Here is an 18,149-nt window from a genome sequence, read left to right as displayed (position 1 = left end):
CAGAACAAATGTCTGTGTCTAATCCCATACAGATTTTTCTTCCAGAGATGTGAGATTTCACAGTTGAAAGAAATGAGCTCCGTCCATGAAAGAGGGAGGACACCACACTTCACAGTTCTCTCAACAGGCAGACACTTGCACAGAGCACAGACCACTCTGTAGTCTTTCTTCCCAAAAGCATTCCCCCTTAAGCATGACAGAGTGCTCGGTGCAAGCAAGTTGTAGCTCAGCACAAGAGTCTTCTCACAGAGGAGGGGCAGCTTGGGCAGGGAAAAGGCAGAGCAACATGTTTTATTCCTGCAGCAATAATCTTGTTTAAAAATATATTGAATGTTTTATTTGGCACAGTTTCAGTTATTGTGATTTCTCTTCCACAAGTAGTAAGAGAGGGGCATCGCGCAGTGGATACAGACAGGAAGTCGTTTAGCTGTCAAGACTTTCTTTTAGAGTTTAAAATTGTTTCCTACCTCAGATTGTAATGAAAAGTCAGAAGCTGGAAATATATATATATTTTTTTAAGTACAGCCAAGGCACTCTGGTAAGGAAGTGACTTGCACATATTGCATACTGCTTTTAAATAAATGATCTAAAATTCCATCTAACTCACCTATTTTTTTCTGGCCTAAAATATCTTCGTGAGCTCCATGAACTGCAGTGGGTTGGAGCTCAAGATTAGATGCTTTCCCAGTATAAGGAAATGAGATGGCATGAAGTTAAGAAAAGTAGTTCTTACTGTAGAAATGACAAGGTTTTTATGCCTTCTAACCAACCTAATATTTTCATTGCAAAGACAGCTTCCCTAAGCTACTCTGTCTGAACTAGTATGAAGCTTGTCACTAGTGACTTCTACAGTCAGAGCAAATACCTCCCCTGAACACAGCAAAAATACCTAAAGTGAGGGGGAAAATTCATTCTCTTCTCCAATGCAATTTTAATCTACCCCAGCCTTGTCACTCCTTCTGATGTCACATGTCAAATTGATCTTATTCTGACCCACCAGGAGGACTAATATGCATTGCCTATCCAAAAGGGAATTGATAGTAGGTGTTTGTAGGCATTCTGTCCACCCGCACAGAAGGCAGCCAGAGGTGTGAAGGCATGTCTCATAAAGCTCCACTTTTCCTCTTCAGACTGTTCCTAGTAGATAATTGCTGATTTCTGGGCTCAGTTAGGTTTCAGTGGATACATCATGTGGGTATGATAAGCATCATGCAAATATTCTCTTTCTGCTGTGTTCTCTGTGGTGAACAAGGGTGCACATAAAGTGCACAGCCTAGTAGAACACTTTTCTTTGGAGCTCCAGAGCACACTTGGCAAAGGATATTTGGTCTTTATACTTCGGTAAGATAACCTGAAACCATACTAAGTTTATAGAAAGGTTGCATCCTTCCTGGTATTTGCTACTTTATGATAATCAAGGTTAAGAAAAACACATTTATGCATGTACTTACATGTGGTGCAAGAAGATTTTTACTTACTGATCTTTTCTACCTTTCACCATTCCATAAATGTGCATTTGTTACAGTTGAAAGAAAGAAATGGAAAATTTCCAGCTCAGGGAACAAACTTGTCAGCACTAGGTCTGTTTTTCTAGTCTGTACATAGAAGGGCTTTCTTTGTTGTTGTTGTTCTCTTTGCTGCTGTAATGACTTCCATAATATGCTGCAGATGTAATACATTTGTGCATAGACTGTGCTCTTTGCCAGATAGTGTGCATGGCTTTAGAAGAAGAGATGCTCAGACAGTGAAGTAACAGAAGTGCCTTATTTAGAAATACAGTATATATTTATCTTCATTTTCCTATAATGCGATTCTTTCCCCTGAAGAATAAGTTAATCAAACTCATTTGTTTATGCAGTGTTAAATACATGCATTGTAACCATGTATTACTATAGATTTCAAAACACATATAGAAGACAATGACTCAATATATTCTTTATTACTTCTTCTACAGTTGGTGCTGTCATATTTATCAATAGTGATAATAAAAATTCCTACAATGTTCTTTTAGGGAAATAAAATGGAGAAAAAGATCATTCTAGAAGAAGTTCTTTTAAAGAAGTCACAACAGAAGAGAAAAATGTCACCAGCTAATTACAAGAAAAGGTTGTTTGTTCTGACAAAAAACAGCCTTTCTTATTACGAATACAGCAAAGAGGTAAAAACTCATTTTCTTAAGTAAACTATTCAAAGATATTCCAACCATCACCTGATTCTTCTAGTGCAAAACTTGATTAGAAGCGATGCATTAGAAAAGCAGGTGTACTCTGTTTTGAGTAAAACTGGAAAATTAGAGGGTTACAAATTCTTTTTTCAGTTCAAGAAATCACTTGGCTGCATGCTTAAGAGCGTCTCTATTCAGAACAACTTAGAGCTATGTTTGCCATTGAGCATCTGTTTGCATCCTTTGCAAGACAACAAAACTTAAGCAAGTAATTAACTGTGGCATATGTTTACATATTGTCTTGAATAGGGATGAATAGGGATGTTTTCCTCATTCAGGCCTCCCTCTGAAGTGATGTAAATAAGTGGCTTCAGAAATTACTTGTGTGAGGCATAATTAGTTCCCAATCTTATCCCTCATTCGTATAAAGCAGATGGTTAAGCTATCGATTTCTAGAGACTGACTGTGCATCACATGAGGGTAGATTTCACTCAGAAAGTCTCCTGTTGGGAATGCAAATATATTACCCTGGCAACTTATTTCAAAGTTTTCTCTCTTTTTGTGTCCCTCTGGTGAGTTATGTTTCATTAGGATCCTGCATGGAAACCCACTGAGAATATGCTCCTGCACCTTAGCAAAAAATACAGATGCCACAGCTAGGCTTCTGGTTTGCAGTTCAAGTGTCTTCCACTTAATTCCTCCTTCTTCTTTCTCCTTTCAATTCCCTTCTTCAGCTGTACTCTTACAACTGCAGCAGATGTTTTCTCAGATGTAGGGCTGTGTCCTGTAATTTGTAATTGACTTTAAAAGCAATTTTGATTGGTATATAAATGTGGTTGGGGCACCAAAATTGTTTTTTGTTACTATTAAAATTTAACAACCTTGAAGCTATGGAAGCTGGAGACATGAAATTACACAGAACAGTAAATCTAGAATGCTCCATACTGAGTTAACATTAGGTTACAATCTGCTTTATTTTCTCTTAGAAAAGAGGAAGGAAGAAGGGGTCTATCGAGATTGAGAAAATCCGATGTGTTGAGATGGTGAATGTTGAGGAATCAACACCTCCTGCAAGACAATATCCTTTTCAGGTTTGTCATGAAATTTGTTTCATGTTCGTTTCATGTGAAATGTTCAAATCATCCTAGGATTTCACTGATCACTCCTGCCCCAGTTGCCAATACCTGCTATGGCTGGTTGCCATACATACTCCCTAAAAATAGAAAATCTGTCCTTATTACTCAGGTCGTGACCTTGTTAAAATGTTTTTACTTGGTTGGGATAAAATTTGGGTCTAGAATTTTTTCTCTTTTGTTCAAATTTCTATCATATTTGATTTAATACATAGATCAATACACTTATGTGGTTATGAAATTTTTAAGGCATAATTAGGGACTTAAAAAATCTCATTTTAACTCTCACTATTGCCTCTCCCATCTTTTTGCCCAGTGTCAAGTTGAGGTTTTGACCCAAGACTGCCTGATTACTATTCTTAGGCCTCAGTCTGTAAATTCAAAGCTATGCTTTGTGCATGTACCAGAAAATATAGCTGCACAAAGCACTGTTCAGGAATTAAATAAGGAAACCGTAACTTCAGATTTGTTGCTTTTTATCTCTTTCCCCAGCATGTTCTCCCCAGAGCCTTCATCTGTATCAGTTTTCTGAGCACAGACAGGCCGTAGTTCCCCTTGGAGTACCACCTGGAGCAGCACAGCCACCAGCAGCAGGCTGCTTGATAGTGTGTTAATCAATGACTCTGCAAAAATTGCCATGGCCAAAGGCATCCTCTTGAGAAATGCTCAGGTTTTCACTTCCTACTTGCTCCTAACCGTCATTCCTTTCTTCCTTTCCCTTCTGTCTCACCACTTTTATGGCAGGGAATGGTGCACTTGTCTTGAATTATTGTGTTTATCTCAGGAATTCACAACTCAGAGAAGTGGGAAGAATACACACTGCAGTCACAGGATGGGGTCTCCATTGTGGGAAACTGGATCTCTGAAAAGGGGGTTAGGATTCTGATAGCTGATTTTCACCAGTTCCAGTGTGATGCTGTGGGCAAAGGAGCTAATGGCATCTTTAGACATTGACAGAGGCACACATTGAATAAAAGCAAGCAGGCTGTACTGCCTCTGTTTTGACAGTACTGTGAACTGCAGGAGAATACTGAGTCTAGTTCTGGTGGCTCTAATTTAAGAAAGATGTTGCAAACTGATGGGAGGTCAGAGGGGAGGCTTCAAAGTGTCTAGTGGATTGGATAACATGCCTTAAAGAGAAAAGCTCACAGAGCTCCACCATTTAACTAAAGAGCCAGAAAATGGATTGATCAGCCTGGTATGTTTACGAGACAGAGTACACATTTAATGACAAGTGCTCTTCAGTGTACAAACAAAGCAATAAAGCAATACTTGAAATGCATTGCAGATGACTGAAAAGCAATGTACACAAGGGAAAGGAAGCCCTGGACTTAACACACACACTCACACACACACAACCTATACTAAGTATCACCCAAACAGCAAAGCAGATGCTATTAATTATTAGGTAGGAATGAAATGAAGCTGGCAGAAAGTATGTTGAACACAAGAAAAATAAGCTGATTGTTCATATTGTATAGCTAATTTATTGGGTTACTTGCTGTGGGAAGTTGTAGATACTAGTTACTTGCTTTCAAAGACAGCTGAACTAACATATCCAAGGCAACAGAGTATGAATGCATCACCTTTAGATCAGAATTCCCTGATCCAAAACTGCCCCAAGCTTTTATTCTGCCTCAGTATTTGTTTCTGAGTACTTGGAGACAGGCACTGGCCTGTCTAACAGCAGCCAGAAGCTGGAAGAGGAGTCTGGAAAAACTGAAGTGGAAAAATGAGTTTCTTTGTGAATTGTAAGGTCTTTTGTATATAGAAGACAGGTCTATCTATAAATATTCTATGCTGCCCCTTTTGTCTTCAGTGGTTCTTTTGGATATGATCCACAGTGGTTAAGGTGGTATACGCAAGGCTTATGTGATGACAGTACCATATACAACCTCCAAGAAACATTAGTAAGTTGTAGAAGTTTGATATCAGAGAATCTTCAAAGCCTAATTTTGGTTGCCAAGTTTTGGCATAAAGATATTGGGTCTCACATTCTCACCATGCTGGCAACCTCTTCCAGATTGTGTACAAAGATGGCCTGCTCTATGTCTATGCACCTGATGAAGAGAGACGGAACAAATGGCTCGCAGCTTTGCATAGAGGTAACACTAGCCCTTTGTGTGCCAGAGTATGCAAATAACCAAATAACTTCAGGGGAGATAGGAAAGTACTCTGCTCTATCATTTTATGCAACTCATTCTCACCTGTTCAAGTCTTACTTGAAATCTGGGTAGTTGAAATGCACTGGTATTTTCAAGTATGTTTTCATCATATGTTCCAACCAATGAAAGTTAATAGGGTTTTGATATACCAAAGTAAAATCTTTTGAAATAAAATTTGTGACGAGTAAGATTGTGTGATAGGTTTGCAATGATTATGCCTTTCAATAAGTGTCTTAAAGTACTGGTCACCAAAGGTGTCTGATACTTTCTGTCCTCTATTACATGTTCAAAAAATTTAGGGTTAAAAATGGGTCAGCTCAAGATATTTGGAACCCTGTCCAGAAGCAATCAGTTTTTAAAGTCTCACTCAGCTCATCCTACATTTCTTTTAGCTGTCTTCTGAAGCAAAAAATGCTGTTATGACTTGCAGAACTAATATACCACTAGCACAAAAATTGCACCAGGGCTAGTTCTGTAGAGTAAAGCAATGCTTGGATTATAAACTAAATGTTTCTTTGTTAGCATTTCCCTTTGGCATGCTTAAATGTTAGATATATTTTAGCAGATAAACAGATTGGATTTGCTGTTTCAGGTATTGAGTATCTGATACTGAGTTTCACAGATTGTTGTTTTCTTAAAATAGATAGTTCTATGAAAATATTCAGTATATTTTGATATAAAAATGTTGCATTATTTTTATTATTGATTGTGAGATTTTTGTAAGATACATGATTTGGAATCACAGCTGTTGGATCCTACTTCGTCTATTGATTATTTCATGGAACTTCACTGTCTTTCTTGACACCCAAATGTCAAAAGAAGAGGTAGAAATATATCATAGAGGACAAAACAGTATGGAGAATGAAATGTGAGGATGTGTGTCTAGAGCTAAGAGTCAGTAAGCACTGAGGTCCCACAGTTGAGTGCAGCTGCTTCTATTAAAAAAAATGAAGATTTCACTGTTGCAGATTTTCATGTTTTCTTTCTTGTTTTTTTTTTCTTTTATGTTTTCCAGAAATTAAAGAAAACACCAATTTACTAAGCAAATACCATAAAAGATTCTTCACCAATGGGAGGTTTCTCTGTTGCAATCAGACTTGTAAAGCGGCTCCTGGATGTACGACTTGGGAGAAATGTAATGTCGTTTTTTGTTTCTATTTACCTAGTCTCAGATGCTTTTCACTATATGCCAAATCCAAATGGGAGAACTAATACTGACCCTGCTAAAGAGTCTGTCCCATCCCCTTCTTTCTAAAAGGAGCTACAAGAAAGAAGTGGTCAGACTCTTCAGCAGAGTCTGTTGTGATAGGACAAGGGGAAATGGTTTCAAACTAGAAGAGCAGAGCAGAGATTTAGACTGGATATAAGGAAGAAGTTTTTTACAGTAAGTGTGGTGAAGCTCTGGAACAGTTTGCTCAAAGAGGTGTTGGATACCCTGTCCCTGGATCCATTCAAGTCTGGACAGGGCTCTGAGCACCCTTACCAAGCTGTAGGTATTCCTGTTCATTGCAAGGGAGTTGGACTGGATTGCCTTCCAACTCCAAAAATTCTATGACACTGTGAATACTTAAATGATATCTGTTGTGTTTATCAAAGAAGATTGTGACATTTTTACCCCAAAATAATCTAAATTGAAGTATTTTCTTCTTTATGCTTAAGATCTCAAAATAATTGTAGCTTTATGCTCAGCTCCTCAGTTGATGAGGTTCCCATGATCAGACATGTAGAAACAATGTGATTCAACTTGCAAAACATAGATATTTTTTCTTTTAATATTCTTTCCTAAAGTATTTTTATAGAAATAGTTGTGATTATTGAGTTTTTCTATATTTTATCTATGAGGACTGAGAGAGGAAAATCTATAAAATAGTACCCTCTCAGATTTCATATTGTCAAAAGGGAATTCCATCATGTTTGTATGCATGCTTAATGGGAAATTCAACTAGTGTTCAGAAAACAGAACTGTGAATTATGAATATTTAGGTTTCAGCTTTTTTAAGCTGGATTATTTGGAATGTAGAGCACTCATAGATTTACTAATTTCAGTCATGATCAAAACTTGATTGCGAGCATTTGATGTCACAATCAAAAATGTAAGTAGCCAAAATTAAAAGATGAATTTGAAACTGTACATGTGCGTAGTTTGGAACCTGATTTGTGTCTGTGACACTCCCAGTAATGTAGAAGCATTTGCTTTTGAAAATTGGAATTAAAGACATAGTCTTATCTGCTCTTAGTACAGTTTAAGGAACACTGACTAATGTAAAGAGTTGTCAGCTGTTTTGTAGCAGTAATTTGAATAGCTTCATATAGCTTCCAAAGCATTTGTTACTTGAGCCAACAGGGCCATGAAACCCCCAGTCAGTTGTAAGAACAAGGAAATACCTCACTGTCAGCCATGGATGACTTATCCAAGAGAAGAATTACAAGGAGTATTTTGATACATTGAATGCTTCATTTCTGCCAGAGATAATAATGCGTGCAAGATATTGTGCTGTGTCTACTTTATGTTTGTTCCTGAATGAGTTCCTGAGGTTGTTAGTGGAGACATGCAGAGCACAGGGAGAGACTGCCTGTGCACAGGAAACTCCAGACAGACTTCTGGCTTCTGGGTAGTGAAAAGCAGTATTCTTAATGACTACTTCATAGACTACAAGTGCCTACTTCAGACACTTGGCATAGATGAGAACAGTGGTTTATGGACTTTTTAAAAGATGCTGAGATGAATTAAGAGGAAGTTGGAAAATACTGAATTAAAGCAGTTCTATATCACAGGGAAATGTTAGTGTTGTTGCCACTATATAGTTCTGCAAATGAGAAAGCATCAAGATTTAAATTCTTGCTGAAATTCACAGCATGTTTTTTAATCCCTGTCTTTCAGATGTGACTCTGTGTTGTTCAACCTGGTCTGTGAAACCACTGCCTCCAGTCCCTCAAACACTGGTAGGTCAAAGTTCTGAGTATCAGACTGTAGAGAAATACTTTATATACTGATGATAGAGGGTGCTATAAGGTGAGAGAATTGCAGGCTGTCACTGGAAGTTGGCCTCAGTCTCTAATATATGGTCATCATAGAATCATAGAATGGCCTGGGTTGAAAAGAACCACAGTGATCACCTAGTTTCAACCTCACTGCCATGGGCAGGATTGCCAGCCAGGTTGCCCAGAGCCACATCCAGCCCGGCCTTGAATGCCTCCAGAACCTCTCTGGGCAACCTGTTACAGTCACCACTGTCTGAGTGAAAAACTTCCTCATAATATCTAACCTAAACCTCCCCTGTCTCAGTTTAAAACCATTCCCCTTTATCCTATCACTGTCTACCCATGCAAGCAGTTGTTGATCAAGGCACTGCAATTTGGTGTCCAGCAGCATGTCGGGAGGAGGAACAGAACTCCCTCTTCAGTGTGCTGAAATCCTCAGCCACTACCAGTTCACTTAACAAGCTTGATGAAAAAGGAAAAGGCTGAAAGGAATAAGAATAAAGCAGAGACTGGAAGATCTGTTTCTATGTTTATTTTCTCTTCTATTTATGGTGTTCTGAAAATAAAGCTTCCTGTTTATTATGTTGACTCATGAGATTAGAGGCAGTTGTTGGTGCTATGGCAGTAGAGGTTGAACCTTCTTGCCAATATTCTGTGATAGATGGCAGCAGAGGGGCAGTCTGACAAAATGGCACAGAAGTATCTCTATCAAATAGCGTTATTGTGCTCTTTTTATCTGTTGCAGTTTCCATGACAATAAATAGGAGGTATTATTTTCTGAGTATCTTATGTTTCTCCTGTTATACAAATGTAGGGGCTATCCTACTACCTTTGACCTTAATTTCACTGCTCAGCCAAGTTACTAAGTTTTGTGAGGTGAAGGTAAAAATGGCAAGGAAATAGAAGAGAACAGTATTGTTTGATCTTCATCTATTTTAAAAAGGGCTAGCAGAATGGTCTGCATATTCTCAGATCACCAGTCCAACCTCATCCGAAAGATTGGGTTTAAAATCAAGAGACTTTTAAACATTGTGTCTCCTGCCTTCTTTTCACTTGTCTTCTGGTTTGTGGTTTGTATCTTTTGGATGCACTCTGTGCCCATTTCCTTGCTTCTCTTTGCTGATCAGAAAGAAATTTTAAAAAACAAAGGAAAAAAAGAAGAAGGAAAGCTTGAATTCTTATGTATACAATTGACATAACAACTAGGACTTTAAGAACTGCATAGTGTTGAGAAACAAGACAAAACCATGAGCTATAAAATGGAGCTCCAAAAATAATAATAAAGCCTTGAAAACAGGCTATGATCAAAGAAGCTTTTGGTATTTTTTTCTGTTAATAATATTTGAAAGTAATGGCATTGTGAACATGCAGCAGCATAGCTTGTTTTGAATTCTGCGGTCTGCTTTGCCTGGCTTCCATCAAGAGATGCTTTGTCTATCTGGAGAGATCATCAGTCATGCAAATGTTCTGCTGAACATGCTGGCTTCTGCTAGGCTTTTATGATTTATTTTCATTATCTGCTTGATCTCAAAGATGTTATTTTTGAAGGGAAGTTTAAAATGCAGGAACGTGACAGTATTAAGGTCGATACTTCTAAAACAGTTGCAGTAAATATAATAAGTACCACATCTGGTTAGAAGAACTTGATTTCATTTCCCCAAGCTGTATCATACAGATTGGATTTATAAGGCTAATACTGAGTTTTCATGGCGACGAGCTGTCAGCAGTCTATATTTAGATTCAGAGCTACTTCTATAAGCTTTCAGCACATTCTACTTTGTCATTTCACCTACTCAAACTGGTCATCAAAGATACAACTGGACTGCCAATCTTCCTTCCATCTACCTCCCATTTCATATCCCTTGCCTCTCCAGTCCCTGCAAGTCTAGTTTCTTTTCTCCTTCCTCAATTGACCAGAGGCACCAGTTCTTCTCTTTACAGCTTACACCTTTGATGTCTCTGTCCCTTTCATCAGTTGAACACTGCACCGTTGCCACAGAAGAGCTGATTCCTAAAGGGTAGTGCTATTACAGAGAACACAAGTGACAACCATACCTTCAGAGGGACCAGTAGGCATTTCCTCTGTGCTTTGATAAGCAGGATCTACCTGTCTTAGAAACACTTTCATCTCTGCTGGTGTCTGACAGGCACTGTCTTTGCAATGTCAAATACTTTTTCTAGGTCAGGTAGAAGTCCACTGAGTGCACACACACATCTCCTCATGCTAATTTTTTGGACAGTTTTTTTGGAAGAGTAGATGCAGCAGCTCATACCTCCAGTTGTACTGTGGGAACATGGTTTAGCAGATAGTGGGCATACCACATTTGCCCATCACACTTAAATCTCAGCTTGTCCCCTAAAGCTATCTCTAGATGGTGCTGACAAAGTCATCAATGTGGAAATCACAATAATATCTTTGCTAGCATAAAGGAAGTAACAAGGTGTATTCAAATACTATTAGGAAAGCATAAGCTTTAGGGCTTTCAACCAGTGCTGGATATGGAAAACATTATGTAAGGACACAAACCAAAACATTAATCTGTACCAGGCTGTGCAGAAGTCCATCCAGAAATGTTGCAAAAGACAAGTACAAATCCAGCAGTAAAACCCAGAGATGCAAATCTGATGTGCTCATCTTTGGCTGGATCTTTCCCGTCTGGTTGGACAAAACAGAACTCCTTTATTTGATCATAATTATTTCTGCCATTTACTTTGGCCAACACTTTGCACTTTCTTCTGTTTCACAAAAAGATGAAAGCTCCCTCAAAGCATGACACCTGATGATTCCATAGCAAAACAGGGAATTAAGAAAGAACAGTTTAATCTCAAAGAATTACCAAAGCCAGATCTCAGAGGTTCAAATCAGCCCATAAATACATTTACTAAATATTTACTCACTCTAAAATTACTAGATGCTTTTATGAAAATGTATTATAGTTTTCTCCATCTTTTTGATGGCCACTCTATTTCTGTCATTATCCACAAAACAAGCAGACATCCTAAGGCCTAATTTTAACAAAGGCCTTCAAGCTAAAAGCTCCCTTTCACAGTAGTCAGACATGGCCAACTGGAACTAGTTTTCCTGTGCTGAAGCAGTAATGCTTGATGAATCACAGGTCTAAGTCTAGGCAAATGAGGATTCTGTTCTAGACAGATGAGCATCACCGTGGGACCTCAGTCAGATCAGTTTGAGACTCGGTGTGTTTACTAGAAAAATCCTGCATATCTTTGGGCTCCATGGAGTCAATCAATTGGATTCTTGGTTTCTCTTTGCTTAAATTAAGTAAAGAAATATCAATAAAGATGATGCAAACAAGCACACAATGCCGTGGTTGCTAAGATTTGGCTTAAAGGAATCACAGCCTGCTTCAGAACACTTGACATTCTTACCTGATATTGCATTATGGTGCTTTTCAATATAAAATTATTGCATGAGATAAACAGTTGGCACTTGGAGCCTCTTATTCTGAGTCTTTGTTATTTCCCCCCATCTTTAGCTGTCAGTGTTCCACGTGTAGTTTTCCCTGTTCTTACAGAACTGGAATGCCTCGATTTTCTCAGTTATGACATTTCTCCAATTTCTAAATGCATTTCAGTCCCTAAGTCTAAGATGCCTTTTTGCCTATAGTTAGAGTCATGCAAACTAACTTTAAAGTCAGGCTTCTCATCCAAGTTATTTCTATAGACCTCCTAAACAAATAGCGGTGATAGGTAGAAACAGACTTCTGTAGGAAGGCACATTTCACCTGAAGATGTGGGTCAAAGAGGAATCCTATATACCTATACTTGTTTAAATCTGCATAGAGAAAGTTTGTCACCAAGAAGTGGGGTTCCTTATATCTAATAAGCTTAGCAAAGAAACATACAAGATGGTCAATAAAAGATAATGAGGGGACAATTTAGAACTGTATAGCTTTTTCTTTCAGGGATTAGTAGAAGTGACATATTAATGTATCTTATGCTTTATGGTAATTATTAATATTGATCAATAGTCACTAAAATATATATATGTAAGTTATAATACTGTGATGCTATGTTGGGATTTTCTGATACAAAAGGATGTAAATGCGCTTAGTTATAGTAAAATTGTTTGCTCACATGGTGTCTAATGCACATGTATTGCAATTGCCCAATAAATGCTGTCAGCTTCAGATGATGTTAGGCTTTTGGTAGGAGTGTAGTCTATTATGTCATCTTGTTAACGAGAACTTCCTGTTGACAGCTGTGTCAGCCTGCACTCCATGGGTGATAGATCTTGGCTCTGTTTTTAACTGTCTCACAAATATGGACATCAGTTTCTGGAATGTCCTACATGAATGAGAAAAAAAAAAGGTACTTGCCTGTGCCTATCTATCTTATTAGCTTTGATTAATTTGTTTAACAGTGTCATTCATTTTGAAGATACATGTGATTGTGTATGTTGCTTATCTTTTCTTACTGTATTCTGTGCTGTATCTCTCTATTATTTTACTTCTTTTGTCTTCAAAAGCTGAGACGTAGAAGCCTGCCTCAGGTTGCATCATCAAACAAGGGAATTCTAAATATGGCTGTGGCCCAGTGCAACTATGAACCCTTAGGAAATTCAGCTATCCGTCTTGTCAAAAGCAATAAATACCATGTATTGCAAGAGGAAGATTTTGCCTGGTGGAAAGTAAGAGATTTGGAAGGGTAAGTACACATTGCACCATACTTCTTTTCCATGATCATGATCTTCTACGTGTCTCACCCATGTGCACAGCGTTGCAGGCAGTCCTGGTACTTTACGGGATCTATACAGTTAGTGTTAGCTTGGAACTGTTAGTAGCTTTTAAACTTTTTTACAGAAGCCTCATTGTGTTTTGTACAACTCCATTTTCATTATCCTCCTTGGCTTCCAGACTGGGTGAGATTTAGTACAGTCACTGCCTGTGTGCAGTCACTGCCTGTAGTATCCAGTGGCTTTAATTCTGACATGTGCCTGAAGAAGGTCGTGTGCACTCTGAAGCTGGACATTTATTCCAACAATTTAGTTTCAGTGAATAAGATAACATCTCTCCTCACAGACTTTGCCTCTCATATATGTAAAACTCATCTTTAGACCAACACTGTCACTATTGCAATATCAGTGGCAGCATGGGAGACCAGTGAGAACTGATGAAACAGTTCCATCCAGCACAGAATAGAATCATTAAATTATTCTCTTTGAGGATCACAACTGCAAGAATCCCCTCTGACTGCTTTAAATACAACATTTTTCATTAATATCCAGCTGGGGCAGAAAAGAAAATCGCTTCCCAAGTCATTAAATAAGAAACATCTTTCAGAGTATGCTGGAGACAAAGGCAACACAACAAACAGGAGCTGCCTGGAAGAGATACTACTTCTTGTCTGTCTCATGATGGATGCTCTTTGAATTTGATTTTACATACATGACAGAAATGTGGAAGGGAAGAATTTTTAAGCAAAGGAATATCCAGACTGGTTTGGAGCAGAATGGAATTAGTTGATCCACTCATAACTCTCTGATTAAGTTCACATCTGCAAGTAAGCAAACAAATAAATCAACCTTAAGTTAAAGTGTCTGTATTTTATAGTTGACAAGATTGGCATGCTGTTTGTGTTAAGAAAGCAGCACACAACCCCAGCAATTCAAAGACAATAATAAATCAGTAAGCTGAGATTTGCTGCTAAATGTCATCACTGGAAATTTGATGGCTATGCAAATGCTTATGATACAGGCAGCTCTGCTGATGGAACCTGAGCAGAGGGTTCTGAGGTGAATGAAGGAGCAAAAAGAAATCAAGAGAATAGGGGGCATTTATAGTAAAACTGAGGCTTTTGCAGCATCAATTCTGCAAGGCCAAACTCCATATATAGAACAGCAAAATCTTAAAGTTCTGTTTGGAAACTTCAAAGATCTTGGAGTTTTGAATGTAGTAGGAACAAACAGATGGTAGTTACCTGTTTCAGATTTCATGCATTCTTGGATTTCTTCTTGCTCCACTGAGATCTGTGGTGAAGAAACCCCTCCTTTCTGTCTCCATTCCTATGCAAATATACACCTTACTCCCCCTGTTTATTTTTCTGGTGGGCACAGCCTACAACCCACTCTCTTACCACTGTAGATGACTATGGGTCCTCTTAGTCCAACGTGCCATGCTGCCAGCTGTTTCATATGCTAGCTCAGCTGCCCATACTGACTTAGCTTAGCTTCTCAACTACATCTGGCACTGTGTGGGAAAGAGTGTTGAGCCTACCTGCTGACTTTCTGTGTCTGACCTTGGATACTCTGCTGGCGCCTGTTTGTCACTGGCATCCTTTTTCACAGCAATGAAGACGGTATGTAATGATATTGTTGAACAGATATTCCAATCTCCCTTATGATGATGCCAATCGCCGAGAAATAAACCATTTCAGTGAACAGTGAAAAGCATAATTCATTGAAATATAGTCTTCTAAAACAAATTACCTCTGCATTTTCTCCATGTCATGTAAAAAAGCAGAAATGTTTTAACCATGAGCATTTCTGTTTGTGGCATTATAACAAGTGTATATTTGATTAATCCCTTTTCCTACTTTAAGTGACCAGTTTTAAGATGAAGTCATATACGATAGCTGAACTGTGAAATGTTTATTTTGCAGGAATGAAGGTTTTGTACCAAGCACTTACTTGAGAAAGTTATTCCTGAATGATGATGAGCCGAGGTGAATCACTATGCACCCATCCACTGCTTAAATGCTCTCCTCACCACTCTAGAAAAGATTGCGCAATTTTCTTTGAATATTTTTTTTCTTAAATAACCTTCTGAATACTAAGCATATAATTTACTACAAGGTGTAGAATCAAATGCAGTTTGTCGTCTTGACTCATACATTAATGCAAAGAACATCAGTTCTTCCCCCATCACCTGTTTTCATTTAAATCAGTAGGGTTTTGCCACTGTCTTCAATATGCTGGGATTTCAGTCTTTGTACTTTGACTTCAGTTTTAAAATGTCAGCCTTGCTAGCATGCTCATGAATTTGTTTGTATGTGAGCATTCCAGTACAAAGCAACATGAGTCCAACTTTATTGTAAGTCAGTCATGAATTTTCTTTATGGCAAGATGCTATGACATTGTAAGCACTAAGTGTGTGTCAAAGTGTTTGAATGAAAACCTTAAAGAAGCTTCACAGATTTTCTTATAGTAAACCATACTAGATAGGATCTAGAGGTTTACTTTAAAAACAACAACAAAACTAAACAAACAAAACAACAATAACAACAACAAAAAAGCCACTATTCTTTTAACATTCTGTAAAAGGCAGCATATAGTGCAATCATTGTTATTTTTGCACAATAATTTGTTTTAGAATTCTTTCTATTGCCTGTCATGCTAAAAATATTTATTTGGGAAGTTTAGCGTTGTACAGTTCAGGAAGTCTTCCATGTAAATTCTGAAGTGGTAGATGCAATCTCTTCATAAATTCAGTAAAGATGTGTAGTTTCATTACTTGCTACAGCATGTACAGAGCATATTTATCTTTCCAACACATTGTATAGTGGCAGGAAAAGGTTGCCTAAGTGTTTAGCAAGTCAGAAAAAAATCTAGAGAAGTAAATATATCTCAATTTTTTGAATATTCACCTTAGAACGTGGCACAATAGAAACAGTTACTCAAAAATATATGCAGTGTGGCATTTAACCTGAGAAAAACAATTTTCATGACTAGTTTTTCATCATTTCAGTGTATTGTTTTGTCTTTGTAGGGAAAACTCAAGTGTCAGTGAGAACACATCAGCAGAAGAACAGAGCATGGCTCAGCATGAGTGAGTATGTAGGATATATCTTCATGAGAACTGAGAGATTCTTCAGGTGGAAGTTGTATTTCCACTCTACCCATACAGAGAACAATGACATTCCATATACTTATGTTAAATTCATAATAACAATTAGATTTATAAAATCGTAGAATCATTGCAGGTCAACTCCCCTGCAATGAACAGGGAAACCTACAGCCAGATTAGGGTGCTCAGTGCCATGTCCATCCTGACCTCGGATGTCTCCAGGGACAGGACATCCACCACCTCTCTGTGCCATCAGCTTTGAGGTCATCAGTAGCATCACTGGTCACGGGCTTCCACCAGTAGGAATGAATTTGGTTTTAGACAGGAAAAAGACAAGTGTTTGGACAAATCAGTCTCCTACACTAATAAAAGAATCCTTCATAAAATGAACTTTTGTTAAAAAGGCTTTACGTGAGCTCCCCAGAATGATCTGATGTAACGTTTGTCTTGATTCCACCATGGGGGACCTCTCACTTTGCTCAAATACTGTGAAAAACAGAAGATCAGAGGAGAAATTATGCAACTCACAGCTGTTGGGGAAATGGACATGTCCTGATCCAGGACAAACAAGCTACTTCTGGTAGAGCTCCCGATAGAACTTTAGGACTGCAGGATCTGCCTGTAAGGGTTTACTGTAAAAAGCCAGAGTCACAGCATGGGCCCAGATATCTAAAGGTTATAGAAGTCCATTGGAACCAGGTTAACTAGTGGTTTCTCTCTTATCATGGCCTAAAATTACACATGCAGGACAAGTCCCAACTCTAGCTTTTAAAAGCATTTTTTACAGTGTATGGCACTTTTCATGAGGTTGCTGTACCTTGCTCAGAAATTAACCTGTCCATAATGAGCCTAATACTTCTCTTACAGTTGGTACGCTGCTGGTATCTCCCGCGCCCAATCTGAGCAGCTGCTCTATCAGAAGGTACTACATATCCCTTATTGCTTGGATATGAGCAGCCAACAAAAAGTTTCGGTCTTTGCTGTACTGTGTAGCTAGAGGATGCTGATGCTCTTCAAATAGCTGTTGCATAACACATTGCTAGAAGATCTTGTACTCCATTAGTATTGATAAATAGATCTCCAAAAATATCTGGAGACATTGTTGCTCTTGCACAGATTAACAGATTATACACCCCAAAATTGAACTCTAAAAAACAGAATATCTAACCTAGTGTGGTAAGCTGTTAACAGAAGTAAAAGTGGGTAGTGAAAGCTAGGACTAAAATATCACCAATAAATAAATAAATATTCCAAATATATTAATATGCAGTGAAAATCTTTCTAGCTATTCTACCATTCAGAAATACTTTGGCAAGAAAAACTGAGATTGGCCTAATGAAATATACTAAGCTACTAAGTATATCAGAGAAAGAACTTCTTCACATGGAATGTATGGAGCAGTGTCTGGCCACAGACTGCCTCTGGAAGGTATACAAGGGAGGAGAAACTTTAACTACTCTCTGCCTACCCTGCAGTAAATCTGTGCCTGCGTCAAACCAAAATGGCACACTGTTTGATTCAAGGCTGGGATGGAGTACAACTCACCTAATTCTAAACATCTACACTGGGGTACCACAAGCAGTTATGGACCTCCTTTTTATGGGGAGAAATAAATATTTCTGAGGCATAGTTTGTCTTGTCTTAAAGAACTTCTTAAAAGGCATCAGATGAGTCACATCTTTTCTTATCTATGGACATTCCAGTGTAGAATTCTAAAGTTCAGTGAGGTGAATCCCAACCTCATAGACTCTGGTAACTTGTTCTTTTTCCTTTTCTTTTTCCTTTTCTTTTTCCTTTTCTTTTCTCTTTTCTTTTCTTTTCTTTTCTTTTCTTTTCTTTTCTTTTCTTTTCTTTTCTTTTCTTTTCTTTTCTTTTCTTTTCTTTTCTTTTCTTTTCTTTT

General features: G+C 38.1%; 1 protein-coding gene across 1 annotated transcript in view; it reads left to right on the top strand.

The window, feature by feature from the left end:
• The first annotated feature begins 2,020 nt into the window (after window positions 1–2,020).
• The window catches only part of BMX (BMX non-receptor tyrosine kinase), a 25,840-nt gene continuing 9,711 nt past the window's right edge, over window positions 2,021–18,149 (top strand). The window contains exons 1-8 of the mRNA XM_015886591.1: window positions 2,021–2,158; window positions 3,151–3,255; window positions 5,321–5,402; window positions 6,478–6,597; window positions 8,344–8,405; window positions 12,934–13,112; window positions 16,172–16,231; window positions 17,117–17,242. Of these exons, the coding sequence (XP_015742077.1) occupies window positions 2,021–2,158; window positions 3,151–3,255; window positions 5,321–5,402; window positions 6,478–6,597; window positions 8,344–8,405; window positions 12,934–13,112; window positions 16,172–16,231; window positions 17,117–17,242 (872 nt within the window). The remainder of the gene's footprint in view (window positions 2,159–3,150; window positions 3,256–5,320; window positions 5,403–6,477; window positions 6,598–8,343; window positions 8,406–12,933; window positions 13,113–16,171; window positions 16,232–17,116; window positions 17,243–18,149) is intronic.

This window comes from Coturnix japonica, chromosome 1 (assembly GCF_001577835.2).
Source record: "Coturnix japonica isolate 7356 chromosome 1, Coturnix japonica 2.1, whole genome shotgun sequence".
NCBI lineage: Eukaryota > Metazoa > Chordata > Aves > Galliformes > Phasianidae > Coturnix > Coturnix japonica.
This window is presented reverse-complemented; position numbering and strand designations above follow the sequence as displayed.